Source organism: Oncorhynchus gorbuscha, linkage group LG08, assembly GCF_021184085.1.
Source record: "Oncorhynchus gorbuscha isolate QuinsamMale2020 ecotype Even-year linkage group LG08, OgorEven_v1.0, whole genome shotgun sequence".
In the NCBI taxonomy this organism is placed as follows: Eukaryota; Metazoa; Chordata; class Actinopteri; order Salmoniformes; family Salmonidae; genus Oncorhynchus; species Oncorhynchus gorbuscha.
The window spans coordinates 37,440,025-37,468,013 of record NC_060180.1 but is presented as its reverse complement, the minus strand read 5'-3'; the positions used below and the strand labels follow the sequence as shown (position 1 = coordinate 37,468,013).

The 27,989-nt window shown below is 44.0% G+C and overlaps 1 protein-coding gene across 3 annotated transcripts; it reads left to right on the top strand.

Annotated features, from left to right (window-relative positions):
• The first annotated feature begins 77 nt into the window (after positions 1 to 77).
• LOC124041587 (homeobox and leucine zipper protein Homez-like) lies at positions 78 to 27,981 on the top strand. Of its 3 annotated transcripts, none has more exons than XM_046359328.1 (3): positions 78 to 211; positions 24,038 to 24,219; positions 24,446 to 27,981. In XM_046359328.1, exon 3 carries the CDS (start codon positions 24,474 to 24,476, stop codon positions 26,550 to 26,552), a length of 2,079 nt encoding a protein of 692 aa, XP_046215284.1. In that variant the 5' UTR covers positions 78 to 211; positions 24,038 to 24,219; positions 24,446 to 24,473; the 3' UTR covers positions 26,553 to 27,981. The 3 variants fall into 3 exon arrangements, with proteins under 3 accessions (XP_046215284.1, XP_046215285.1, XP_046215283.1); XM_046359329.1 differs by lacking the exon at positions 78 to 211 and adding an exon at positions 18,475 to 18,897 and having other exon boundaries at positions 24,038 to 24,214; XM_046359327.1 differs by lacking the exon at positions 78 to 211 and adding an exon at positions 18,475 to 18,897.
• Positions 27,982 to 27,989: the final 8 nt, after the last annotated feature.

Here is a 27,989-nt window from a genome sequence, read left to right as displayed (position 1 = left end):
TTCCGCCCACCATTTTTTCCGCTCGCCCGCTAACCGATTCAAACACCCTTTTCCTCCTTCTCTCTCTTAGACCTCATCTGCCTCTCTTTTCCTCTCTGTTCCTCACCCGTATTCCAAGTATACATTTCCTTGTGATAATACTGCACTTCTCCTCCTGACATACATCTTGTTCTTGTCCTCGCAAGGGATGCCATTTAACTGTCTTTTCAAGGTAAAGGCGCTCTTCCAACCATCATCAAACTCTTTCCCTCCCGAAAAGTCTGCTATTTTGTGATGTAGCTAGTAGTCCATGGCCGTGTTCGATAGGATCAAAACCACAATGTATCATGGGTGACTGACTGACTGATCTACAAATAACAAATTGTAGGTTTATAATTTGTGACGTTTATTTATAATTTGTTTATTTTCATACAGTATAGTTGTGGCTGCCCACAAGGTAATGTAAACATGGTTTAGATTTTGTTGTGTCAAACGTTTGGGTTGCGCCCACAAGGGGGAGCGCGCAGGGTCGGCAGGAACTCAGTCGGTCTTTAAATTTACCTTTGAAAGTTTTAATAGTAGAATGTACAAGGTGCAATTTTGAAATTGGGTCAAATGTATCATCAATTCCTCTTGTCATGTTAGTCATTGCATACCTTAGAGAGAGATTTATAACTTTTCAGAAATGTCCAGATCAATTAACGATTTCCATTGGGAATTGTTTATACCCGTTGCCACCAGCAGGGGTCGCGAAGGAGAATGAGCACAGTGGTTTGCTTCTCCCTCCTATTGCTTTGTTTTGTTAAAAAAGGTAGGTACACAGGTAACAATTTGAAAGTTTTTACTGAGTTACAGTTCATATAAGGAAATCAGTCAACTGAAATAAATAAATTAGGCCCTATTCTATGGATCTGGTATCTTTGAACTATTGGTTTGGGAGACCGTGGAGGTACGTGTTTGGTTTGAATATGGTGTTTGAGTGTGATCGGCCCAGTATTGGTTGCCTTTGTTGTTTGGTTTGTGTGCTATGTTGGAGAGAGTATAATGGTTAGTTTCCAGGCCCTGCCTAGCCTGAACTCTTGTTCTACTTTCTGTTGGGACGTCAGTCTGAAGTGAGTAATCTGCTGTGTACCTCGGTGGGAGATTTGGGTAGGGTAGTGGAACTTGCTACCCGGAGCTATAGCCTTTTTCCCCTGATAGGTTTAGCGACGTGTTTCATTTTTTGGAATATGTTGGGCATGGTTAATGTTTGTTATTTTTGTGTGGTGTCTGTGGACTGAGCAGTTGTCTCGGGGGCACATCCGTGGCTTGGTGGAATTTGCCAGCATGCTGGGGAGTTCTATTTCCTTGCCAGCGGGCTACAGTGCGTAAATTCCCACCGCAAATCTGCACGAAGACTAGGGTTGAGTTATTGTAGGTTTTGGGGAAGCTCCATATCTCATCTCTCTTCTGTGGTGCTCAGGGTGATTGTCAATTCTCGGGTTGTGTTCTGGTGTGCTCAGCAGAAGGGAAGAGCGATAAAAAAAAAAATTGTGTGATTATGGCGTCTTATGTAGATAAGTTCATTCGCTCTCCATCAGAGGAATTGTTAGATTTAGGTACTAAAGAACAGCTGTTGAAGGTCGCGGAACACTACAAGGTTGAGATTAGTGATAAACGTCTAAAGAATTCTATTAGGTTGATATTGAAAGCCAATCTGATGGAGAGTGGTATTCTTGAAGTTACCACTGGGCCAGCCTCTGCTGAGGATTTGTTGTCTCCCCATAACGTTACAATGGCCATTCCATCGGTTAGTCCTAGTAGCCTTCTTTTTTGAACAGCAGAAAGAACTGCTTTTGTTACAGCTAGAGCATGATCGTGAGAAGCTAGAGCATGATCGGCAGCATGATCGTGAGAAGCTAGAGCATGATCGTGTGAAATATGAAAAGGAATTGGCATTTAAACAAGATATGGAGCGTGCTAAAATCAAGTTGCAACAAGAACGTATAGAGTTGGTTAGGGAAGGAAAGATCTCAGGGGAGAGTTTGTTTTGGGAAGGTGACCCAGATTTACCTAGGGGTAGTTCCGCTTTTGGTCGTGCCCCAGAGACATTTGATATTGTTGGGAACTTGCGGTTATTGCCTCGGTTTAATGAAAGGGACCCCGAGACATTCTTTTCGTTGTTTGAGCGGGTTGCTGACGCTAGGAGTTGGCCTGATTCTGACCGCACTTTAATGTTGCAGTGTGTGCTGACTGGTAAAGCGCAGGAAGCATATTCAGCTCTTAGTGTACACGACAGTGCCAGTTATGATAGTTAAAACAGCTGTGTTACAGATTTATGAATTGGTCCCTGAGGCTTACCGCCAACGATTTAGAACTTTAAAAAGGGACGATAACCAGACTCATGTTGAGTTTGCGCGACAGTTATCTTTACAGTTTAATCGCTGGTGTTCCGCCTCTGCAGTTGTGACTTTCCAAGGGCTGTGTGATCTGATTATGTTAGAGCAATTTAAGGACACAATTCCTGATCGTATTGCCACTTATATTAATGAACAGAAAGTAAAGAATGTTGCTGAAGCTGCGGTTTTGGCGGACGAGTATGTGTTGACTCACAAAAGTGTCTTTGCAAAACCCCGTATTCGGAAAGAGTGGGGGCGTTCGGATAGATTTGGGCTTCGCTCACCGAGATACTTTGGTTCTCGGGCAGAGTTCTATTCAACTAGGGTTGAACCTGACTCCCATGGTAAGGCTGACTTTGGGCAGGAGTGTCACTACTGTCAAGGTTCAGGTCATTGGAAAAACGAATGTCCACTTCTCAGGTCAAAGGGTGCTTACGCTAAATCTAAGCCTGCTGCGTTAGCTGCACCTGTTCCACATCAGTTCATTCTTGACTCATTTCCTCAGGCCCAGGAGAATGTGAAAGTCCATATTGATCCAGACTATTTACCTTTCATTACAGAAGGTTTTGTGTCTATGTTAGGAAGTAAAGACCTAGTGCCAGTGAAGATCCTGAGAGACACAGGTGCCTCTGAATCATTTGTGTTGGAGTCTGTTACCCTTTTCTGCTGAGACTGATTCGGGGAATAGTGTTCTAATTAGGGGAATAGGTTTGAACACTGTCAGTTCCATTGCATAAACTGATGTTGGATTGTGGGCTGGTGAAGGGTGAAGTTGTTGTGGGGGTGCGTCCTTCGTTGCCTATTGAGGGTATCGACGTTATCCTTGGGAATAACTTGGCAGGTGAGCGTGTATGGCCAGTCGTGTTTCCATCTCTAGTGGTTTCCACTAAGCCGTCATTTGTTGGGATTCCTGATGAGTGTACAGAGTTTCCCAGAGGTGTTCTCTGCGTGTGCAGTGACACGTTCTATGAGCCGTGGCGAACTAGTCACTGCGCCGACTAATGATAATAATACAAAGTATGTCACTGTTTTCCCTGTTATCCCGTTATCTGTAACCCGCTCAGATCTAATCAATGCTCAACGGGATGACCCCACGTTGGAAGAGTTGCGTGATCAAATTGTGCCTATAGAACAGTTGGGAGATGTCGCCCATGGCTATTTTCTCCAAGAGGATGTCCTGATGAGAAAGTGGGTGTCTCATGATAGTGTTTTTCTGGGGGAGGCAATTAGTCAAGTTGTTGTACCAGTTAAGCTTCGTGAGTTGGTGTTGGAAACTTCTCACAGCGACGTTGCTGGACATATGGGGGTGAGGAAAACCTACAATCGCATATTAAGACATTTCTTTTGGCCTAGATTAAAGAGGGATGTTTCTGATTTTATCAAAACTTGTCACGAACCGGTTCAAAGCCCGTAACAAAGGGAGACAACGTGGAGATAAGGAGTAGCAAAATATGTATTTATTAACTAAAGCAACTAAGTATAATATACAATGGTGTGTGTAATCAGTAATCAGTAGTGTAAGTGAGTGTTTTGCATGCATGAATGTGATAATGCAGGGTGATGAAAGGTGCCAAAGCAAACAAACAAAAGGCCACCAAGAACCACAACAGAATCTACAAAAGGTGTCTGCATGGAGAGAGTCTCCTCCATGAATGTTGAAGAGGTCTATTTATCCTGGGAGACACCTGGCCCAGGTGTTTCCCATGTAGCTGACGACCCTCTCAACTCCGCCCACTGGCATCCTAATAAGGAAACAAGAACAAAGACAGAATACGGCAGACAGAGTGGGAGGGTCGTCACAGTGACCACCATTTGACTCATGCAGTGCGACAACTCCTTCGCATAGAGTTGATCAGGCTGTTGATTGTGGCCTGTGGAATGTTGTTCCACTTCAATGGGTGTGCAGTTGTTTGATATTTGCGGGAACTGGAACATGCTGTCATACACGTCGATCCAAAGCATCCCAAACATGCCTGGTGAATATGCAGACCATGGAAGAACTGGGACATTTTCAGCTTCCAGAAATTGTGTACAGATCCTTGCGACATGGGGCTGGCTGTACGTTATCATGCTGAAACATGAGGTGATGGCTGTGGATAAATGGCACAACAATGGGCCTCAGGATCTCATCATGGTACCTCTGTGCATTCAAATTGCCATTGATTAAATGCAATTGGGTTCATTGTCAGTAGCTTATGCCTGCCCATACCATAAACCCACCATGGGGCAATCTGTTGACACATTGACATCAGCACACGGTTCGTCCACACGATGCCATACACACAGTCTGCCATTGCCCGGTACAGTTGAAACTGGGATTAATCCACGAAGAGCACACTTCTCCAGTGTGCCAGTGGCCATCGAAGGTGAGCGTTTGCCCACTGAAGTCGGATACGACGCCAAACTGCAGTCAGGTTAAGACCCTGGTGAGGACGACAAGCCAAGACGTTTTCGGACAGAAATTATTTGGTTGCGCAACTCCACCATTTTTCATCAGCGGTCTCAGATGGTCCCGCAGGTGGAGGAGGTCCTCAGCTGGGGTGGTTACACATAGTCTGTGGTTGTGAGCCTGGTTGTACGCACCGCCAAATTCTCTAAAACAATGTTGGAGGCAGCTTATGGTAGAGAAATGAACATTCAGTTCTAGCAACAGCTCTGGTGGACATCCCTGCAGCCAGCATGCCAATTGCACACTCCCTCAAAACCTGAGATGTGACATTGTGTTGCCTGAAAAACTGCACATTTTAGAGTGGCCGTTTACCAGCACAAGGTGCACCTGTGTAATGATCATGATTAATAATCAGCTTCTTGATATGCCACACCAGTCAGGTGGATGGATTATGTTGGCAAAGAAAAAATGCTCACTAACACGGATGGGAACAAATTTGTGCACAACATTTGAGAGAAATAAGCTTTTTGTGCATATGGAACATTTGAGAATATTGTTTCTCATGGTCTGAGAGTCTTTAGGTGCCTTTTGGCAAACTCCAAGCGGGCTGTCATGTGCCTTTTACTTGAGGAGCGGCTTCAGTCTGGCCACTCTACCATAAAGGCCTGATTGATGGAGTGCTGCAGTTGTCCTTCTGGAAGTTTCTCCCATCTCCACAGAGGAACTCTAGAGCTCTGTGAGAGTGACCATCGGGTTCTTGGTCACATCCCTGACCAAGGCCCTTCTCCCCAGATTTCGCAGTCTGGGGAGAAGGAAGAGTCTTGGGGGTTCCAAACTCCTTCCATTTAAGAATTACGGAGGCCACTGTGCTTTGTGACATTCAATGCTGCAGAAATGTTTTGGTTCCCTTCCCCAGATCTGTGCCTCGACACAATCCTGTCTTGACACTCTACGGACAATTCCTTCGACCTCATGGCTTGGTTTTTGCTCTGACATGCACTGTCAACTTTATATAGACAGGTGTGTGCTTTTCCAAATAATGTCCAATCAATTGAATTTACCACACGTGGACTCAAATCAAGTTGTAGAAACATCAAGGATGATCAATGTAAACAGGATGTACCTAAGCTCATATTCAAGTCTCATAACAAAGGGTCTTAGTACTTATGTAAATAAGGTATTTGTTTTCAATTTGTTATAAAATTAGAAAACTTTCTAAAAACCTGTTTTTGCTTTGTCATGTTTTCAATTTGTTATAAAATTAGCAAACTTTCTAAAAACCTGTTTTTTTTTATATATACTTTGTCATTGATAATAAAGGCGCTATGATCGATATAACATTGGATAAAAGTAGAGACTGAGCTAGAAAATTGTATATCAAACATACAGTTGAGGAACAATAAATACACACACCTCACTTTGGGGTATATTTTGCCCTTCTGGAGAGAGGATTTTTTTAAAGCATTAGCCTCACCCATCTCTTTAACGATTCACATGTGAGGCTATGTACTATACAACCAAAGATTTCAAGACTAAAGACTGGCTTATACTGTGGGTGTGTTCGTAAATTGAATCTGCAGTGCCAGTGTGTGCTCTGGGCGTTCGTAAACTCAGAACGCTTTGATCTCGGAGCGTTCAGAGCGCACACTGGGCACTCTGGCCGAGGAGTAGGGTTGATGCAAGCGTTCTGACCTAAAAACAGCAGTCAAGCACCCGAGCTAACTGGCTAATGTTGGCTAGCTATCTAGCAACTTCGACACAAATGAGAGAACCGCTCACTCTGACCATTTTACTCACCCTAGCAGAGCTGGTTAGGCTGGTTTTATGTTATCCAGAGCGTTGGTGACTGCAGCAGTTTGCTGGCAACAATTTAATGAAGCTTTTTTGCCAATGTCTACTGACGGCGGACGGCACACTGGAGTCTGTGGGCATCATTCCATACCTCTTCTGCAAGCCTGAACCACTCGTCCACCGCAGGAGTTTCAGTCTGGCTCGGAGTTCACGGAGCCAGGGCTGGCTGATAACCCAGAACACACTAGAAGGGAGTCAGCCCGGTGGAGGAGTGTTGCAATGAATTCTGTGCGTATTCAGCCCAGGGAAGGAAATCGGGCCCATTCCTCCTGTCAGTACTGGCATTGGCCCCTTAAGAACCTCCCCAGCTCCCGGTTCATCCTCTCCACCTGCCCATTAGACTGAGGCTGGTACCCAGAAGTGAGGCTGACCGTGACCCCCATCTTCTCCATGAAGGCCTTCCATACAAGTGATGTGAATCGGGGGCCATGCTCAGAGATTATAGCCTCCTGGAGGCCATAGTGCCAGAAGACCTGCAGGAACAGTGCCTCCGTGACCTGGATAGAAGTATGGAGAACAGAGAGAGGGATGAAACGACATGATTTAGAGAATCTGTCCAATATCAAAAATATGGTGGTAAAACTAGAACAGCGGAGATCGTGACAAAATCAATAGACAGATGATACCAAGGATGCTGAGGCACGTGGAGGAGATTCCCTGCTGGAGCATTCCAGGGGGATTTGAATTAGGCACATACGGAACAGGAGTTGCCATAACGAGTGACATCCTGCACCAACGTGGGCCATCAGTACTTTCCAGAGAGATTGAATGGTGTGGGTGATACCTGGATGACCAGTGATGACAGCCGTGTGCTCCCAGGTGCACAGCCAATCCCTTATTCCCCTGGGAATGTAGGTGCGCTCAGGAAGACAGGTAGCAGGTGCCGGTTCCCTCACCAAGTCCTGGCGAATGTCCACATCTACATCCCAGAACACGGGGGTTACTACTCGAGAGGGCAGAATTATGGGTGTACTCAAGACCGGAACCTCTCCCGAATTGTAGAGATGGGACAAGGCATCAGCTTTGATGTTTTTTAACCTGGACGTTATGTCAGTGTGAAATCGTATCTGACGAAAAGGGCCCACCTGGCTTGGTGGGGGTTCAGTAGCCTCACTGCCCATATGTCGCGTTTAAGAGCAGTTAGCTTGGGTGCTTGACTGCTGTTTTTAGGTCAGAACGCTTGGATCAACCCTACCCCTCGGCTAGAGTGCCCAGTGTAACGCTCTGAACACTCAGAGATCAAAACGTTCTCCACTGCGGGTCACTAGTTTATAAAGTGTCAAAGAACACACAATCATGGCCGGGTGTGGCCTGATAACATTGGTTAATTCTCAGATAATAAGAACATACAAAAACATGAATGGATAGCATACAATAATAGATACATAGTCCTACAAACAGTTAAAATGAATAGCGAAATCACAAGAATGGCTTCAGATCAAAGTCAACGTTGAGACCGAAGGGAGCAAGGGGTCTTTAAATGCAGTCTCGTTTTAACAATAAATGGTTGAGGTCACCCCCTCTCCAAGGGACGGCGACATGTTCAATGCCGATATACAGTTAAAGTCGGAAGTTTACATAAACTAGTTTTAATGACTCCAACCTTAGTGTTTCTTGCTAACAAACTATAGTTTTGGCAAGTCGGTTACGACATCTACTTTGTGCAAGACACAAGTAATTTCTCCAACAATTGTTTACAGACAGATTATTTCTCTGTATCACAATGGGACAGAAGTTTACATACACTAAGTTGACTGTGCCTGTAAACAGCTTGGAAAATGCCAGAAAATGTCATGGTTTCAGAAGCTTCTGATAGGCTAATTGACATCATTTGAGTCAATTGGTGGTGTACCTGTGGATGTATTTCAAGGCCTACCTTCCAACTCAGTGCCTCTTTGGTTGACATCATGGGAAAATGAAAACAAAATCAGCCAAGACCTCAGAAAAAAAAATGGTAGACCTCCACAAGTTTGGTTCATCCTTGGGAGCAATTTCCAAATGGCTGAAGGTACCACGTTAATCTGTACAAACAATAGTATGCAAGTTTAAACTCCATGGGACCACGCAGTCATCATACCGCTCAGGAAGGAGACACGTTCTGTCTCCTAGAATTTAATGTACATAGGGGCAAAAAGTGCAAATCAATCCCAGAACAGCAAAGGACCTTGTGAAGATGCTGGAGGATAGAGGTATGAAAGTATCTATATCCACAGTAAAACAAGTCATATCGACATAACCTGAAAAGCCGCTCAGCAAGGAAGAAGCCACTGTGCCCAAACCACCAGAAAAAAAGCCAGACTACGGTTTGCAACTGCACATGGGGACAAAGATTGTAGTTTTTGGAGAAATGTCCTCTGGTCTGATGAAACAAAAATAGAACTGTTTGGCCATAATGACCATCTTTATGTTTGGAGGAAAAAGGGGGAGGCTTGCAAGCCGAAGAACACCATCCCAACTGTGAAGCACGGGGGTGGCGGCATCATGTTGTGGGGGTGCTTTGCTGCAGGAGGGACTGGTGCAAAGGGAAATTATGTGGATATATTAAAGCAACATCTCAAGACATCAGTCAGGAAGTTAAAGCTTGTTCGCAAATGGGTCTTCCAAATGGACTATGACCCCAAGCATACTTCCAAAGTTGTGGCAAAGTGACTTAAGGACAACAAAGTCAAGATATTGTAGTGGCCATCACAAAGCCCTGACCTCAATCCTATAGAAAATGTGTAGGCAGAACTGAAAATGTGTGTGCGAGGAAGGAACCCTACAAACCTGACTAAGTTACACCAGCTCTGTCAGGACGAATGTGCCAAAATCCACTCAATTTATTGTGGGAAGCTTGTGGAACACTACCTGAAACGTTTGACCCAAAGTTAACCAGTTTAAAGACAATGCTACCAAATATTAATTGAGTGCACGTAAACTTCTGATCCACTGGGAAGAAATAAAAGCTGAAATAAATCACTACCATTATTTTGACATTTCACATTTTTTAAATAAAAGTAGTGATTGTAACTGACCTAATACAGAGGATTAAATGTCAGGAATTGTGAAAAAACTGAGTTTAAATGTATTTGGCTAAGGTGTATGTAAACTTCCGACTTCAACTGTAAGTAGGGACAAAAATCAAGGGGTTTACTTCCAAAAAGTGCGCTGCAACTGGGTAAGTTGTGTTTTTGCACCTAATGGTACTGCGATGCGCTGAGATTCGTACATTTAATTTGCGCTTTGTTTTACCCATATTGTTATAATTTCCAACACATTTCCAATGCTGTCATCGGATCTTAGAATGTGCCAATGTTTGAACGATTCCCTTAATTTGTTCAGAGAACTTTGAATAGCGGGTAGTTAGAACGCAATAATGCTCATTTTTGCAAGGCTGTCCTTGAAAGAGATCATGTCTCAATTTGTTTATACATTTCTCAATGGCAATATTAATCTGACCATTTGTGTACCCCCACACCTTGAATTTTCTTTGCATCTTTTTTTAAATTGATATTTTTTACCTTTATTTAACTATGCAAGTCAGTTAAAAGAACACATTCTTATTTTCAATGATGGCATAGGAACAGTGGGTTAACTGCCTGTTCAGGGGCAGAACGACAGTTTTGTACCTTGTCAGCTCGGGGATTTGAACTTGCAACCTTTCAGTTACTAGTCCAACACCTCCAACATCTCAGCCATATTCTTGTCGAAATCTGACTTTTTTTTGCTAATTCTTTTAATTCGACAGAATTGGCTGTAGGGCAAACTGTGTTTCAAGGGAAGCGGGTGACAACTCGTAGTGACCAGACATCGTGCTGAAGGCTGTCTTCCATTCATCCCCCTTCCAATGAAGATCAAATTGTAGCTCCACGGAGTTGTTTGATCGCGGCCGGCACCAACGGGAGAGGGTAGCGGTACTTCGTGGTGATGGATTTCAGATTTCTGTAATCAATGCACGGGCTCAACCCTCCGTCCTTCTTGCCATGAAGAAGAAGCCTGCCGATGCAGGGGAGGTGGACGTGCGAAGGAAACCCTGCTGGAGCGCCTCCTGGATGTACACCATAGCATTGGTTTCAGCCACCGACAGAGGGTAGATGCAGACACGTGGAGGCACAGAGCCTGCAAGCAGGTCGATGGCACAGTCCCAGAGGCGATGAGGGAGACAGGTGGCGCAGGTCTTAGAAAAAACCTCCCGAAGATCAATCAAATATATTTACGAAGCCCTTTTTACATCAGCCAATGTCACAAAGTGCTGAACAGAAACCTAGCCTAAAACCCCAAACAGCAAGCAATGCAGATGTAGAAGCATGTTGGCTAGGAAAAACTCCCTAGAAAGGCCGGAACCTAGGAAAAAACCTAGAGGAACCAGGCTCTGAGGGGTGGCCAGTCCTCTTCTGGCTGTGCCGGGTGGAGATTATAACAGTACATGGCCAAGATTTTCAAACGACTTGTAGTAGAAAAATCTCTGCTGTTGGATGCCCCTTAAGTAATGTTGACTCATTGAAGAACGAGGAGGACCTCATCCATAGCCGTTCCCAAAAATGAGCCAGCTGGTAATGGTGTTGACAAAGTAGGTGTCCCTGTTTGCTGACCATCTGGGAGATTAACTCCTGCTTCCATTTGTTAAGGTAGTATTCTGTAATGTAGATGCAGGGAGTCAGGTGCATTTAGTGAGTTTAATGATAACGAATATGGAATGATACAAAACAAGAGTCTGACCTGATGGCTGACAAAACAGTGTACTAGATACATTTTAAGTAATGTAGGTAGTAATAAAATCCATGTTATGCTCGTCGTTGTAAGAATGGTCGGACCAAGCTGCAGCCTGGTAGGCGTACACCTTACTTTATTCAATGAACACCGAAAAAGAGAATAATAATACAAACGAAACGTAAAGTTTAGTAGGGCTAAACAGCACAGTACCAAAACCCCACAAACTACAGGTGGGAAAAAACTGCCTTGGTATGATCCCCAATCAGAAACAACAATAGACAGCTGCCTCTGATTGGGAACCATACCCGGTCAACAAAGAACTATAAAACATAGATTGCCCACCCTAGTCACACCCTGACCTAACCAAATAGATAATTAAAAGTTAAATTAAAAAGGTCAGGGCGTGACAGATTATTTTATTTTTTTACCTTTATTTAACTAGGCAAGTCAGTTAAGAATAAATTCTTATTTACAATGACGGCCTATCCCGGCCGATGCTGGGCCAATTGTGCACCGCCCTATGGGACTCACAATCACAGCCGGATGTGATACAGCATGATGATAGGGTGCATATTATCGTAATGATGGTTGCCAGGTGTGCATACAGATGGATTGCCAGTACCAGTGGTTACTAGACCGGTGCTGGAGCGGGAATAGACACAACAAATACGTGTCACACATACAATACCAGTCAAAAGTTTGGCCACACCTATTCGTTCCAGAGTTTATATTTATTTAGACTATTTTCTACATTGTAGAATAATAGTGAAGACATCAAAACTATGAAAATACACACATGGAATCATGTAGTAACCAAAAAAAAGTGTTAAATCAAAATATATTTTATATTTATCATGACACTAGGCGAGACCCAAATGCAGACAGGAGGCAGATGGTTGGGTTTAAGATCTTTAATAAATCCAAAGGAAATATGCCAGAGAATGGTTGTGGACAGGCAAAAGGTCATAAGCAGATCAGAGTCCATGAGGTACAGAGTGGCAGGCAGGCAGAATGCTCAGGCAGGCAGTAAACAGAGTCCAGAACAGGCAAAGGTCAAAACCAGGAGGACTGGGAAAAGGAGAAAAGGCAAAGCAGGAAAAACGCTGGTAGGCTTGTACATACAAGACGAACTGGCACAGAGAGACAGGAAACACAGGGTTAAATAGACTGGGGAAAACAAGCGACACCTGGAGGGGGTGGAGACATTAACGAGGACAGGTGAAACAGATCAGGGTGTGACAATATTTTAGAATCTTCAAAGTAGCCACTCTTTGCCTTGATGACATCTTTGCACACTCTAGGAATTCTCTCAACCAGCTTCATGAGGTAGTCACCTGGAATGCATTTCAATTAACAGGTGTGCCTTGTTAAAAGTTTATTTGTGGAACGTCTTTCCGTTTTAACTAATATGAGCCCATCAGTTATGTAGAGGTGGCATACAGAAGATAGCCCTATTTGGTACAAGACCAAGTCGATATTATGGCAAAAACAGCTCAAATAAGAAAAGAGAAATGACAGTCCATCTTTTCTTTTAGACATGAAGGTCAGTCAATACGGAAAATCTCAAGAACTTTTAAAGTGTCTTCAAGAGCAGTCGCAAAAACCATCAAGCGTGTGTGATTCATGGTCAAATTGCTGCAAAGAAACCACTACTAAAGGACAACAATAAGAAGAAAGCAATGGACATTAGACCGGTGGAAAGAGAGTCCAAATGTTAGATTTTTGGTTTTCTGAAATATTGAAGTGACCAAGAACACAGTGTCCTCCATCATACTTAAATGGAAGAAGTCTGGAACCATCAAGTCTCTTCCTACAGCTGGCCGTCAGGAAAAACTGAGCAATCGGGGGAGAAGGGCCTTGGTCAGGGAGGTGAACAAGAACTCGATGGTCACTCTGACAGAGCTCTAGAGTTTCTCTGTGGAGATTGGAGACATTTCCAGGAGGACAACCATCTCTGCAGCACTCCACCAATCAGGCCTTTATGGTAGCGTGACCAGATGGAAGCCACTTCTCAGTAAAAGGCACATGACAGCCCGCATAGAGTTTACCAAAAGTTACATACAGACTATAAGACCACGAGAAAAAAAAAAAAAGAAAAAAAAGTCTCTGGTCTGATGAAACCAAGATTGAACTCTTTGACCTCAATGCCAAGCGTCATGTCTGGAGGAAACGTGGCACCACGCCTATGGTGAAATATGGGCATATATGAATCCTACTTCACTGGCTTTGACTTGTCGTGTGTGGCAGGGCTTGCAAACTATTACGGATTACAAAGGGAAACCCAGCTGTGAGCTGCCCAGTGACACGAGTCTACCATATGAGCTAAATGCCTTTTATGTTTGAGGCAAGCAGCGCTTACGCATGCATGAGAGCACCAGATGTTCCAATGTGATCAAGACCTTTAAACAGGTCAACATTCGCAAGGCCGCGGGGCCAGACGGATTACAAGGATGTGTACTCAGAGCATGCGTAGACCAACTAGCAAGTGTCTTCACTGACATTTTTAACCTTTCCCTGACAGAGTCTGTAACACCTACATTTTTCAAGCAGACTCCCATAATCCCTGTGCCCAAGAAAGCGAAGGTAACTTGCCTGAATGACTACTGCCTGTAGCACTCATGTCGGTAGCCATGAAGTGCTTTGAAAGGCTGGTCATGGCTCACATCAACACCATCATCCCAGAAACCCTAGATCAACCCTAATTTGCATAATGTCTCAAGAGATCCACAGATTGTACATTCTCAATCACACTCCACACTGCCCTTTCCCACCTGGACAAAAGGAACCTATGTGAGAATGCGGTTCATTGACTACAGCTCAGCATTCAACACCATAGTGCCCACAAAGCTCAGCACTAAGCTAAGGACCCTGGGACTAAACACCTCCCTCTGCAACTGGATCCTGGACTTCCTGACGGGCCGCCTCCAGGTGGTAAGGGTAGGCAACAACTCATCTGCCACACTGATCCTCACCACCTGGACTCTTCCTGTACTCCCTGTTCACCCACAACTGCAAGGCCAATTACGACTCCAACACCATCATTAAGTTTTCTGATGACACAACAGTGGTAGGCCTGATCACCGACAACGATGAGACAATCTATAGGGAGGAGGTCAGAGACCTGGCAGTGTGGTGCCAGGACAACAAATGTGAGCAAGACAAAGGAGATGATTGTGGACTACAGGAAAAGGACAACCGATCACACCTCCATTCACATTGACAGGATGGAGCGGGTCGAGAGTTAAGTTCCTTGGTGTTCACATCACCAACCAACTTAATGGTCCAAACACACCAAGAAGAGGCACGACAACACATTTTCCCCACAAGGCAGTGTCAGAGGAAGGCCCAAGAAATTGTCAAAGACTCCAGTCACCCAAGTCATTGACTGTTCACTCTGCTACCGCACGGCAAGCGGTACCGGAGCTCCAAGTCTAGGTCCAAAAGACTCCTTAACAGATTCTACCCCCAAGCCATAAGACTGCTGAACAATTAATCAAATGAAAACTATTTACATTGACACCCCCACTTTAGTTTATTTAGTAAATATTTTTGTAACTCTATTTCTTGAATTGCATTGTTGGTTAAGGGCTTGTAAGTAAGCATGTCATGGTAAGGTACACCTGTTGTATTCAGCACGTGACAAATTTTAAAAAATGATTTTATATATGGACAAATACACTACATGACCAAAAGTACATGGACACCTGCTCATCAAACATCTCATTCCAAAATTGTGTTCATTAACATAGAGTTTGCCCCCCCCTTTGCTGCTGTAACAGCACACTATGCTGTTTTTACACACTATACGCTTCAGCACTCCACGGTCCCGTTCTGTGAGCTTGTGTAACTTACCACTTCGCAGCTGAGACATTGTTGCTCCTAGACATTTCCATCAGCACTTACAGTTGACCGGGACAGCTCTACCAGCACAGACATGTGAAAAAATGACTTGTAGGGAAGGTGGCATACCATTACGGTGCCACGTTGAAAGTCACTGAGCTCTTCAGTAAAGCCATTCTACTGCCAATTTTTGTCTATGGAGATTGCATGGCTGTGTGCTCGATTTTATTCACCTGTCAGCAACGGGTGTGGCTGAAATGGCCAAATCCACTCAAATCCACTCATTTGAAGGCGTGTCCACATATTTTGTATATATAGTGTATGTTTCCACCACATATACCCATATAAAACATATAAGTAATATATTGCAATGTATTACTTTTCTTAAAGTACGATGGCCATGTGGTCGAATCCCCCTAGGGCACATATGTCAGAGTCAAGGCCCGCGGGCCACATCCGGCCCGCGAGAAGGTTTTTTACGGCCCCTGGGATGATCTTGATTTATTATTAGAACCGGCCCGCAGACCGCAGCAAGCCGGCAGCCCGCAGATCTTTTACACGCACCAATACTACATTTCCCACAATGCAACGGTGACGCACCGAGCAGTAGGCTGCTTCATTTCAATATTTATTGGCACAGCAGTTGTCAGCATCACAGTAAAATTAACTTTCAGATACCCATCAAAAATGGCAAAACGGAAGGTGGACACTGAGAACCGGGGGTTTCAAACAAGGTGGGAGTCGGAGTATTTGTTCACGGAGGTAGCTGGAAAACCTGTGTGTCTTCTGTGTGGAGAAAGTGTGGCGGTACTGAAAGAGTATAATCTGAGACGACATTATGAAACGAAACACGCGGACAAAAACAAGAATATGGACATGGAACAAAGGCTACAAAAGGCAGAGGAATTAAAACGAGGCCTCAAATCTCGACAGGCTCTGTTCAAAAAAGCCAAATCACAAGGCCAGGCTGCTGTCAAGGCCAGTTTTATTTTGGCAGAAGAGATCGCTAAATCAGCCCGGCCATTTACGGAGGGGGATTTCATCAAAAACTGCATGATTAAAGTTTGTGACGAAGTTTGCCCAGAAAAAGGCAACTCTTTTTAAATGTGAGTCTGAGCAGAAACACCATTGCTGAGAGAGTAGACCAGTTGTCCATCAATCTAAAAGAGCAGCTTGTGAAAAAGGGAAAAGATTTCATTGCATATTCCTTGGCTGTGGATGAGAGCACCGACATTTCTGACATTGCCCAGTTGTCAATTTTCATCCGCGGAGTGGACTCCAGCCTAAGCGTGACAGAGGAGTTTTTGGCTTTACGTCCTATGCATGGCACAACTACGGGGCATGATTTGTATGAAGAGGTGTCAAGATGTGTAAATGAGATGGAGCTGCCTTGGGAAAAACTCGTGGGTTTGACAACCGACGGAGCACCTGCGATGTGTGGACACAGGAGCGGACTGGTGGTGAAGATACGGGAAAAGATGCAAGAGGAAAACGCGACAGGTGAGCTGACAGCTTATCATTGTATCATACACCAGGAAGCGTTGTGCGGTAAAGCCTTGAAAATGGAGCATGTAATGAGCATCATCACGCGCACAGTTAACTTTATCAGAGCCAAAGGTTTGAATCACCGCCAGTTCAAGGCATTTCTGACGGAGTTAGAAACGGAGCATGGTGATTTGCCTTATCACACAGAGGTGCGATGGCTAAGCCAGGGAAAGGTGCTTCAAAGATGTTTCGAGCTTCGTGAGGAGATTTGTCTGTTCTTGGACAGCAAAGGGAAAGACACAACACAACTCCGAGACGAAATGTTTCTGTGTGAAATGGCTTTTCTGTGTGACATTACGAGTCATCTGAATGCAATGAACTTGCAGCTGCAGGGTCGGGATCGTGTCATCTCTGATATGTACAGTACAGTGAAGGCATTTAAAACCAAACTGACTCTGTGGGAGACGCAGATGCGGAAAGAAAATTTGAGCCACTTTCCCAGCTGCCAGACCATGAAAGAGAAGCTCTCTACCAGTGCGTTCCCGAGCGCACAGTTGGCTGATAAAATAGGTATGCTTGCCGCTGACTTTCGACGCCGATTTGCTGACTTTGAAGCACAAAAAAGCAGGTTGGAACTGCTCGGTAACCCATTTGCTGTTGACGTGGAAAGCTCACCACCAAACCTCCAAATGGAGTTGATTGACCTCCAATGCAATGATGCACTGAGGGCAAAATATGCGGCAGTGGGTGCTGCGGAGTTCGCCCGTTTCCTCCCCGACACAATGCCCCAGCTGCGCATCCAGGCTGCTCAAACGTTGTCTATGTTTGGCAGCACATACCTGTGTGAACAACTGTTTTCTTTGATGAACTTGAACAAAACATCACACAGAAGTCGACTTACTGCTGAACACCTCCACTCAATTCTGAGGATTTCCTCAGCTCAGAGCCTTACCCCGAACATTGATGAACTTGTGGAAAAGATGGGACACCACCAAGTATCACCCTCAACCTCAAACAAGTGAACATTACTGTGCAATCACATATTTAGAGTTTTTACTCAGTTCAAGTTTAAAAGTTAAAGTTTAATATTTGTTTTCACTGCATGTTACTTCTCCTTAAACAAAGTGTTGTTTTTGATTAATAGATTTTTGCACTTTATTTTATTGTATTTCAATCCAATTATATTTTAAAAATATTTCAGTTGAGTGGATGATAGAAAATTGCTATTATTGTTTTTTTCTTTGAAGTAAATTTAGCCCACTTTTGCTAAAATAGAAAATATAGGCTACTGATGGTGCCTTGAATACCGGTTTCTTTCATTTAATGTTCATGTTATGGGGATTTTTATATAAAGGAAATTTGTCTTTTGTGTCTGAAAATTAAAGATTACTGACAGAGCCATAAGAAAATATTGCTTTATTTATCTGATCATATTGGAATATATTTGTTAGGTTTTCAGTAGGTTCAATTAGGTTCACTAGACTATATGCGTCATTTAAAAATTTTTCAATGAACATTCGAACAGTCCGGCCCTCGGCTTGTAGCTAAATTTTTATTTGGCCCTCCGTCCATTTGACTTTGACACCCCTGCCCTAGGGCAACATTCATAAAAAACTCCACTGTTGGTCGTTGAGTCAAATAATGCTTATGTTGTACATGTACATTTTGTTTACACGTCTATGTAGTCTGCACTCAATGGTGTCTGAAAACACTTTCGAAAAACAATATATTTATATAACCTTACAAACATGGCGATTGCAGTGCCCATAAGTGTGTTTTAGAAGAGTTATTTTGCTGACCAGTCCTTTACAAGCGCTTTCATCCAATCCCAGTCCTGCTTTGCATAGAATGCCACACCCTCTCTATCGTCACTCAGGAGATGGTGGGGCCTGTGTGAGTTTCTGGTCCTCGTCTTGGCAGGACAGGGGAAACGCTCGGATTTTCAGAACTAAAGCAACAACTGACCGAGAGGGGTACAGTAAGGAAACGGGTTCAACCAATTGCTGATTCACTTCTAAAGGTGTATCATTATCAAGTATCCGTTTGGGTCTTAACTTGAGACAAAACAAAGTTCTAGAATTGCTTCGCGTCATTGTATCCGAAACGAGAACCCGTTTGAGGTTCGACGGATAGATAAAGCGACCGAGGTCAGACAGACTATTGTTTCCCTGTGTTTTCTGTCCAACTTCAGCCATTAACAGGGTTAACAAAAAAAAGACGGATATAAAAACTTAAATAACTTTCTCCAACGCCAGAGAATAAATGTGCTAAAACATGATTCCGGTAAGTTTGTTTCTTTGTTATTACTGAAGCGTGTCCGAGTGAGTGCGCCTGTGCAGTCTGACCATTTGAGCTCGTACGCCACAAAGGATCAAAATATCTGTTCCAATTTGTGAGCTGTTCCGCATTGTAAATTGTCTTGATGTTACATTTGTAACAATGTTAAAATTACGAGAGCTGTTTGGGCTACTATTAGCAAAGCGCCGGATATCTTTCTCTGTCGGTCACATTTGTACCTAGCATTTTTTTTTGTCAAGGGCTACTAGTTTGCTCGCTCAGTGGTTGACCCACATCTTTTGGGGGGAATACAAATGTATAATTTCCGACAACTAATGCGTTGCAACAGAACGCAGCATGATACATTAAATTCGCTAATCACTTGGGTGATTTGGTTCTGAGTTCGGAGATTATATAGCCCAGCCCCTGACCGTCAGTCTCGTACATTGGATTAGGGCCAGCGCCCGAATGGACCAATTGGACTGCCATTTGAATTCTATAGGCGGGACCGTTTTTATCAATGGGTGTTCTAGTAAATGGGTGTCACAATAAAGAATAAGTAGCTCCCGAGTTTCAAATTTGGCCAAGTTTACAATTTATCCTACATTTCTACCCATCTACGGTGCAGTTTAGTATTTGTAAATGCAAATAAAAGATGGACAAGTTTAATTTCAATAATTGTCACGTGGTTAATCATATTCTGAATGAATTCAAATGATACAAATCAAAACCAATTTGTAAGTCGCTCTGGATAAGAGCGTCTGCTAAATGACTTAAATGTAAATGTAAAACGTTTAAATTCAACTATTGCAAGAGCACCAGCCTTTGCCATATGGACACATTGATTGCCTACACGGTGATCAATTGGCGGCTAAAGAAATTAGCGCATGGAACTCCGAGAGAGGTCGACTGCAGCATTGGCCTATAGGCTATCACTCCCATTGTCAACTAAGTCAAATGCATAGGCGTAAAGCCAAAAATTTGAAACAGTAGAAAATATCCGGATACATTCAGGTTCTTTTAATCCCATTCATCTCTTTTACGTCTGTCTTTATTTGAGCTATCTCTAGTGAAGTGCAATATTGTATGAACTCAGCAGTGCTCAAGCGCGCACGCTCTACGTTATCAGGACAGAGGATCCACACATATGCTCAATGCTCACAGGAAGCACTCCAAACAAAAGACAATGACAACATTTACAAAACTCGTAAATGATACTTGTGAAATGAATCAAAAGTTGTCTCTCACAAGTATAGCAGGTTGTAAACTCCACTCTGAGAAAGTGAACGGTAAATGACTGTAATACATGCATTAACAGAAATGAATGTAACCAAATGACTGGGATTAATGGCACATTTACTAGGCCTACTGGTTAAATATGTAAAAGGGAATTGATAAAAAATATATAATCAAAGGGCAAACAATTCACACAATGAAACAATGAATGTGCAGGAATTGGCAGGAGACAATGGAGCACATTCTGGACAGCTGAGTGCATGCATTCTGGAGAGCGATGCCCATATCTTTGCCACACAACCCTTCCGTTCTAGTCCTATGCACTTGTGATTTAAAATGTTATTTAACCTTTATTTAACTAGGCACGTCCAGTTAAGAACAAATTCTTATTTACAATGATGGCTTACCCTGGCCAAACCCTAACCCGGGTGACGCTGGGCCAATTGTACACTGCCCTATGGGACTCCCAATCACGGTTGTGATACAGCCTAGAATCGAACCAGGGTCTGTAGTGACACATGATTTGTCACATGTGCTGAATACAACCGGTGTAGACCTTACAGTGAAATGCTTACTTACAAGCACTTAACCAACAATGCAGTTTAAAGGAAACAAGTGCTAAGTAAATAAAAAAAGAACTAACAAATAATTAAAGAGCAGCAGTAAAATAACAATAGAGGCTATATACAGGGGGTACCGGTACAGAGTCAATGTGTGGCGGCACCGGTTAGTCAAGGTAATTGAGGTACAATGTACATGTAGGTAGAGTTAAAGTGACTATGCATAGATGATAACCAGAGTAGCAGCTGTGTAAAAGGGGGGGGGGGCAATGCAAATAGCCTGGTTAGCCATTTAATTAGCTGTTCAGGAGTCTTATGGCTTGGGGGTGTAAGCTGTTAATTATTTTGGACCTAGACTTGGCGCTCCAGTACCGCTTGCCATGTGATAGCAGAGAGAACAGTCTATGACTAGGGTGGCTGAACTCTTTGATCATTCTTAGGGCTTTCCTCTGACACCGCCTGGTATAGAGGTCTTGGATGGCAGGAAGCTTGGCCCCGTGATGTGCTGGGCCGTACATCTACCCTTTGTAGTGCCTTGCAGATGGCCAAGCATTTGCCATACCAGGCATTGATACAACCAGCCATGATTCCCTCGATGGTGCAGCTGTAGACTTTTTGAGGATCTGAGGACCCTTGCCAAATCTTTTCAGTCTCCTGAGGGGGTATAGGCTTTGTCTTGCCCTCTTCATGACTGTCTTGGTGTGTCTGGACCATGATAGTTTGTTGGTGATGTGAACACCAAGGAACTTGAAGGTCCTAACCTGCTTCACTGCAGCCCAGATGAGAATGGTGGTGTGCTCGGTCCTCCTTTTCTTGTAGTCCACAATCATCTCCTTTGTCTTGAAAACATTGAGGGAGAGGTTGTTGTCCTGGCATCACCCTATAGGCTGTCTCATCGTTGTTAGTGATCAGGGCTACCACTGTTGTCATAGGCAAACTTAATGATGGTGTTGGAGTCGTGCTTGGCCATGCAGTCATGAGTGGACAGGGAGTACAGGAGGGGACTGAGCATGCACCCCTGAAGGGGCCCTGTGTGGAGGATCAGTGTGGTGGATGTGTTTGTGTTACTTGCCTCGACGCGAGCATAGAAGTCATTTAGCTCATCTGGTAGGCTCGTGTCACTGGGCAGCCCATGGCTGTGCTTCCCTTTGTAGTCTGTAATAGTTTGCAAGTCCTGCCACATCCGACGAGTGTCGGAACTGGTGTAGTATGATTCAATCTTAGTCCTGTATTGACACTTTGCCTGTTTGATGGTTCGTCGGAGGGCAGAGCGGGATTTCTTATAAGCTTCCGGGTTAGTCCCGCTCCTTGAAAGCGGCAGCTCTTCCCTTTAGCTCATTCCGGATGTTGCCTGTAATCAATGGCTTCTGGTTGGGGTATTTCTGGAAGCTCTTTTCTCGTCATAAGAGACGGTGGCAGAAACATTATGTACAAAATAAGTTACAAATTATGATGGGGGAAAAAACACGTACATTTGGTTAGGGCACCGTAAAACGGCAGCCATCTCCAGCGCCATTTGGATAGGCAAGGAGGTACTGTTACCCGCCCATAATGCCGGCCTAGAATTAAACCGCATGCATATCTTGGTCAACTTGATCTAATTTCTCAAATACTTTGCGAATTTCATTTTGGGTTAGTTTCGGCTTATTATGTTATTGTAATCATCATGTAAACTCCTAGCTGGAAGGCTGCAGGGTTTGCATATTTTGTCCCAGTTATGCCCTTATTCATTCATCGTATACAGTTTGAGAATGACACAAATATTAATTTCCACAAATGTTGCTGCTTCTGTGTCTTTAGATATTTTTGTCAGATTTTACTATGGAATACTGAAGTATAATTACAAGCATTTCATAAGTGTCAAAGGCTTTTATTGACAATTACATGAAGTTCATGCAAAGAGTCAATATTTGCAGTGTTAACCCTTCTTTTTCAAGACCTCTGCAATCTGGCCTGGCATGCTGTCAATTAACTTCTGGGCCACATCCTGACTGATGGCAGCCCATTCTTGCTTGGAGTTTGTCAGAATTTGTGTTTTTTTGTATGTCCATCCACCTCTTGAGGATTGACCACAAGTCCTCAATGGGATTAAGGTCTGGGGAGTTTCCTGGCCTTGGACCCAAAATATCGATGTTTTGTTCCCTCAGCCACATAGTTATCACTTTTGCCTTGTGTCAAGGTGCTCCATCAAGGCATTGTTCGTCACCAAACGGTTCCTGGATGGTTGGGAGAAGTTGCTCTCGAAGGATGTGTTGGTTCCATTCTTTATTCATTGCTGTGTTCTTAGGCAAAATTGTGAGTGAGCCCACTCTCTTGGCTGAGAAGCAACCCCACACATGAATGGTCTCAGGATGCTTTACTGTTGGCATGACACAGGACTGATGGTAGCGCTCACCTTGTCTTCTCCGGACAAGCTTTTTTTCCGGACGCCCCAAACAATCCGAAAGGGGATTCAAAAATAAAATTACTTTACCCCAGTCCTCAGCAGTCCAATCCCTGTACTTTTAGCAGAATGTCAGTCTGTCCCTGATGTTTTTCCTGGAGAGAAGTGGCTTCTTTGCTGCCCTTCTTGACACCAGGCCATCCTCCAAATGTCTTCGCCTCAATTCAGCTAATGAAGGTTCGGTATTGGCGATCGAAGTTGAATTAGATGTTAGTTAATTTTTATCATTTAGCAGATGCTTTTATCCAGAGTGACCTACAGGAGCAATTCGGGTGGAGTTCATTGCTCAAGGGCACATTGGCAGACTTTTAACCTCGTTGCCTCTGGGGTTCGAACCAGCGACCTGTCTGTTACTGGCCCAATGCTCTTAATCGCTAGGCTACCTGCCGTTAGTGCCAGGCTAGGACATCCAGACTGAAGCCCCTCCAGGACCAGGGGGGCAAAAAAGGACCGTATGGGATATTGGATTTAATCTGAACTTTATAAATATATTTGTCAGGGGGAAATGTCCAGATGATACACATGCTGTACACACTACAGTACAATACAATGTTTACTTCCAGGTTCCCTCTCAATAATGCTACAACAAAAGGAATATAAGAAATATAAAATATGCACTTGTTGCGTTCCATAGTTCTCTCTGTGAATTGACAGTTAACTGAATTTATGCTTTTGGTCAGATCAGGGCAGAGTTGTACATAAATTCTCCCTAATAGCCAATCTCGAGTTTGCCTTTTGTATGAAGTCAACTGTCCTCTGCCATAGCTGTTTTATTGCTGTTTTTCAAAAAGAGATTATATTATAAAACATCTTACTCTATGAATGACCATTTTGATATATTTTCTCATGTATGAATCGCCTACACATTGAAAATGTCAAATGTTCAATCTATTTTCTCTTTCCATAGGTGTTTCTGTTGTGACTCACTGCCTCTGGTGGGGGGGGGGTCAAACTTCATTCTCAGAGGACGGAGAACTTGTGAAAAGAGGACAGAGCGCTTTGAAAAGTTGATGCAATTATACTTAGCTGTGGATATATTGTCTCACATTCCTACAGTCAAAAGGACCAACTGCACAGACAACCGGTAAAGTACGTTAAAATACATTTTTCCCCCAACATTCTTGCTTGTAGAGGTCGTGAGAGCACACTTTCCTGATTCAAATGCTAATTTCAGTCTGACAAGCAAGCGATCTACCTGTTGGAGACCCCTGGACTAGACATTGGCAAACTCCAGTGCTATTTCTCATATTTTTTTGTTAGTGCGATAATCAATTTGAGCACAATGTATTTTACATCTTTGTCTTATCTCTACTAGACTGGAGTGACGTGCGGTGACACCACTGATGGCAACACACATTGACCGTAACAGAAGAATAGGCCTGGAGGTGAATATGGAGACATTCCAGAGTGACGTCACAAAGACTGCGTGTGAAGGAAAGCATGCCGCCCCGCGTTCCTCCAAAACTCCACACCGACAGATAATCAATGGAAAGAGCCATCTATCCTTTGACCACGATGCAACAGACAGTGATGGAGGCAAGGTTAGAGATGGTGGTGTTAGTTTCAGCACCAACCACAACTCTGTGGTGTGCCTGCCTTTGGTCTCTGAGGGCCCGAAGCTAGTATGGACACAGTCAAATCAGACACGTGAGCTTGACACCATCCAAGAGCTGATCCAGGCATTCAATGTGTTCCCATACCCAACATCTCGTGAGGTGAATGCCTTGGCACGGCTCTGTGCCCTGCCTCTGGACAAAGTCAAGGTCTGGTTCATGGTGCAGAGAATCAAATATGGCATCAGCTGGGCCTCAGAGGAGATTGAGGAGACGCGTGGCAAGCTGGCCGGACCTCAGTGGACTAACGACTATGCAAATGAGAAAGAGGAGATAAAGATGAGGACGGGGTGTGGGGAGATGTCTGTGGAAGCAGAGGACACAGGCCAAATTAATAATGGTCTTAACTCTTCCCTGCTCCACCCGAGAAAACGTGCCAGACATGAGACTCCAGAACACTGCAAACCAGCCTCCACCATCCGACATTTCAGTTCCTCTCTCCCACCCCCCCAGGATTCATACTACTACCGCCCTCCTGTAGACATGCCAGCAACTACCGCGACAGAGGCTTCCCTGAACCTCTCTGAGACCTCACTTGGCTCTCCACGGCAACAACAACGCGGACGCTACAAAAAGACCAAAGCTCAGCTTGCAGTCCTTCGCAGCAGCTTCCTGCGTGAAAACTGGCCTGCAGAGACAGAGCTCCGATGTCTGCAGAATGAAACGGGCCTGAGCCGCAATGACATCCGCAAATGGTTCAGCGACAGCCGGTACCAGCTTAGAAATGGGCGCGGACTGCTTAGAACATCCATGGTCAACCCTCAGTTCATCATAGGAGAAGCAAAGGATGAGTCTCAGCAACTTCAGTCTTTTCCACGCGTAGCTCACAGGCCTCGGGATCAAGAAAATGATATTGAAGTGCAGAGAGGGGCTCAATGGAAGGGAGCTCGCAGCAATGGCGTGAAAGATTCACATTTCTTCCAGAACTTCCTGTCAAACAGCCTGGAGACCTTTGGGGAAGGAGCAGTAGAGGTGGAGGAGGACGAGGTTGCAGAGGAAGCCTCTGTTCACACTGAGACTGTTAAGGAAGAGGAGGTGAAAAAGGAAGAAAAGCCCCTACAGTTGATTAGGGGCAACAAAGACCCAGAGATTAAACAACCACCATCAGCCATTACCATCTGCGCTTCGTCCTCCCCCTCTCATTCTACCACCCCTCCCCTTTCGCCTATTGTCCCCACTATTAAGCATAGTTCCACTAGCACCAGCACCCTACAGAAGTCTGCTCGCTCAGCCAAAGCCTCATTGACAGCCCTGTCTCTCTCCAGTCCTCCCTCATCCTGGTCTACTCTTACACCTGCTGGCCGACTACGGAAGACCAAGGAACAACTGGACATACTAAAGGAGCACTTCCTGCACTGCCAGTGGCCTAAGAGTGAGGACTACACCCAGCTGGTAGAACTCACAGGCTTGCCCCGTGCAGACATCATCCAGTGGTTTGGGGATACGCGCTACGCTGTTAAGAATGGGCAGCTACGCTGGGTGCAGGGGGTCCGTGAGCAATTTCTGTCTGAACTAGCCACACAGCAAAATGGCAGTGGAGTCACCGGTGGAAACGGTTCCAGTGGGATCCCTCGGGTTATGGGTAGCCGCAAACGTAAGTCTCAAGCGAATGGCGCCACAGCAACATCCACTGCCGATTTCCCGGACATCAAGCCGCTGGGGGTTTACCATCGCTTGACTGGGGTTCTTCATGAGAAAGACCTTGATGCCCTTTGCAAAAAGTCACGAATGAGCTACCAGCAGGTGCGAGACTGGTTTGCATCTCAGGAGAGCAAGGAAATTGACCCAGAAACCAATGTTACTGTTTGAGATGAGGAACTTGTGGGCGGATAAGGGTTGGAAATCAGCACTCTCTCTTTTTACATTGGACAAGACTGATCATCTCTTATGCAGAACGATGACGCTCCTTAGTTACAAAAACGTTTCATATTGAATTGACTTTGCTCTAATGTGAGCAGGTGTGACTCTTAAATGCGTACGGTCTTTGTAGTATAAGCACAGATCTGGTGACTGTGCTGAATTATTGCTGCATTCAGTGTTTTTTCTCATAACCTTGGTCTTGAAGTCCTGCTTGTGCTGCCTGCCTACTATAGATAGGACAGTACCTAGTGCACTGGTTCAATTCCCCCACCCCCTTATTTTGTTTGTGTGTTATGATATAATTTGTAGTCCAGTATTGTAGCAAAATATAATTTACTGGATATAAAGTATGTATTGGTTGGAGCTCCTTAGGTAGTGTGGTTCTCCATTTTTTTCAGAAGTGAAACTACACTTTGGAAACCTAAATAGAACAATTTATGAGCCTTAGGGTAAAGACACTGACTAATCACTGAAAGTATTTTCATTCCTTTACAATCTACAATTCCTCTTCACTAGATTAACAAACTGGACATTAACACTTTATCCTTCTAAATAGACACGTTGCACTTGAATTTTTTTAACCCTGACATTTTAGCTGCCATAATGTTAATTAAATATATTCCTTTTTCTAAAAGTTTGAATTCCTATTCAAATTGTTATGCAGTTTGCACTGACCTACAGATGTTTTAAAGTGAAGTTCAATGTCCATGCAGACCAAATGTTTAAAACACTTTGAGCAACTGAATTGCACTCTTTGGTCCTGTAAAATCCTGTATTTGTGGCCCCTGCTCACCTCTCCAAATGAATTATGTTCTGAAGGGCTGCAATGTTGGCTTATTTTATCGTTGTGTGTGCAGTTTATTTCCCCTTGTTCATACCCCAGATTGTTGGGAGTAGAGTATTCTGCCTATATCGAGCATTCGTGTGAGTAGAATGATAAGGGGCACAGAAGTCACTGGAATTGTGCAATCCAACCAAATTCAAAGTTCAGGCATAGAAGGAATAGATTGTCTTAGTCCACTATAATCCAAAGCAATAACTTGTGTTTTGTGCAGGCCATTTCCTATGCCTCAGAGATTAAAAAGCATGCAAATGTGTCATTCAAACAGGTATACTGGAAAGTATTTAATCAACATTTTCTAGTGTAGAAGTTTGTTCTGTTCGCTATGAGAAGATGACACGTGGAAGTACAAGAATACTGAAGGAGAAATGTTAATGTCCTATTACACTTGTCACATTGCAGCCTTCAGTTGTAAACCATTTTTTTACATTTGTACTTCACTGGATAGATGGCACTCATTTTCGTAAATTAATCTTTGTTACATTTCAAATGTGCCCTACTGCGTCACTAGAAACAAGTAAAAAACATATTTGCAAATGTGTGAA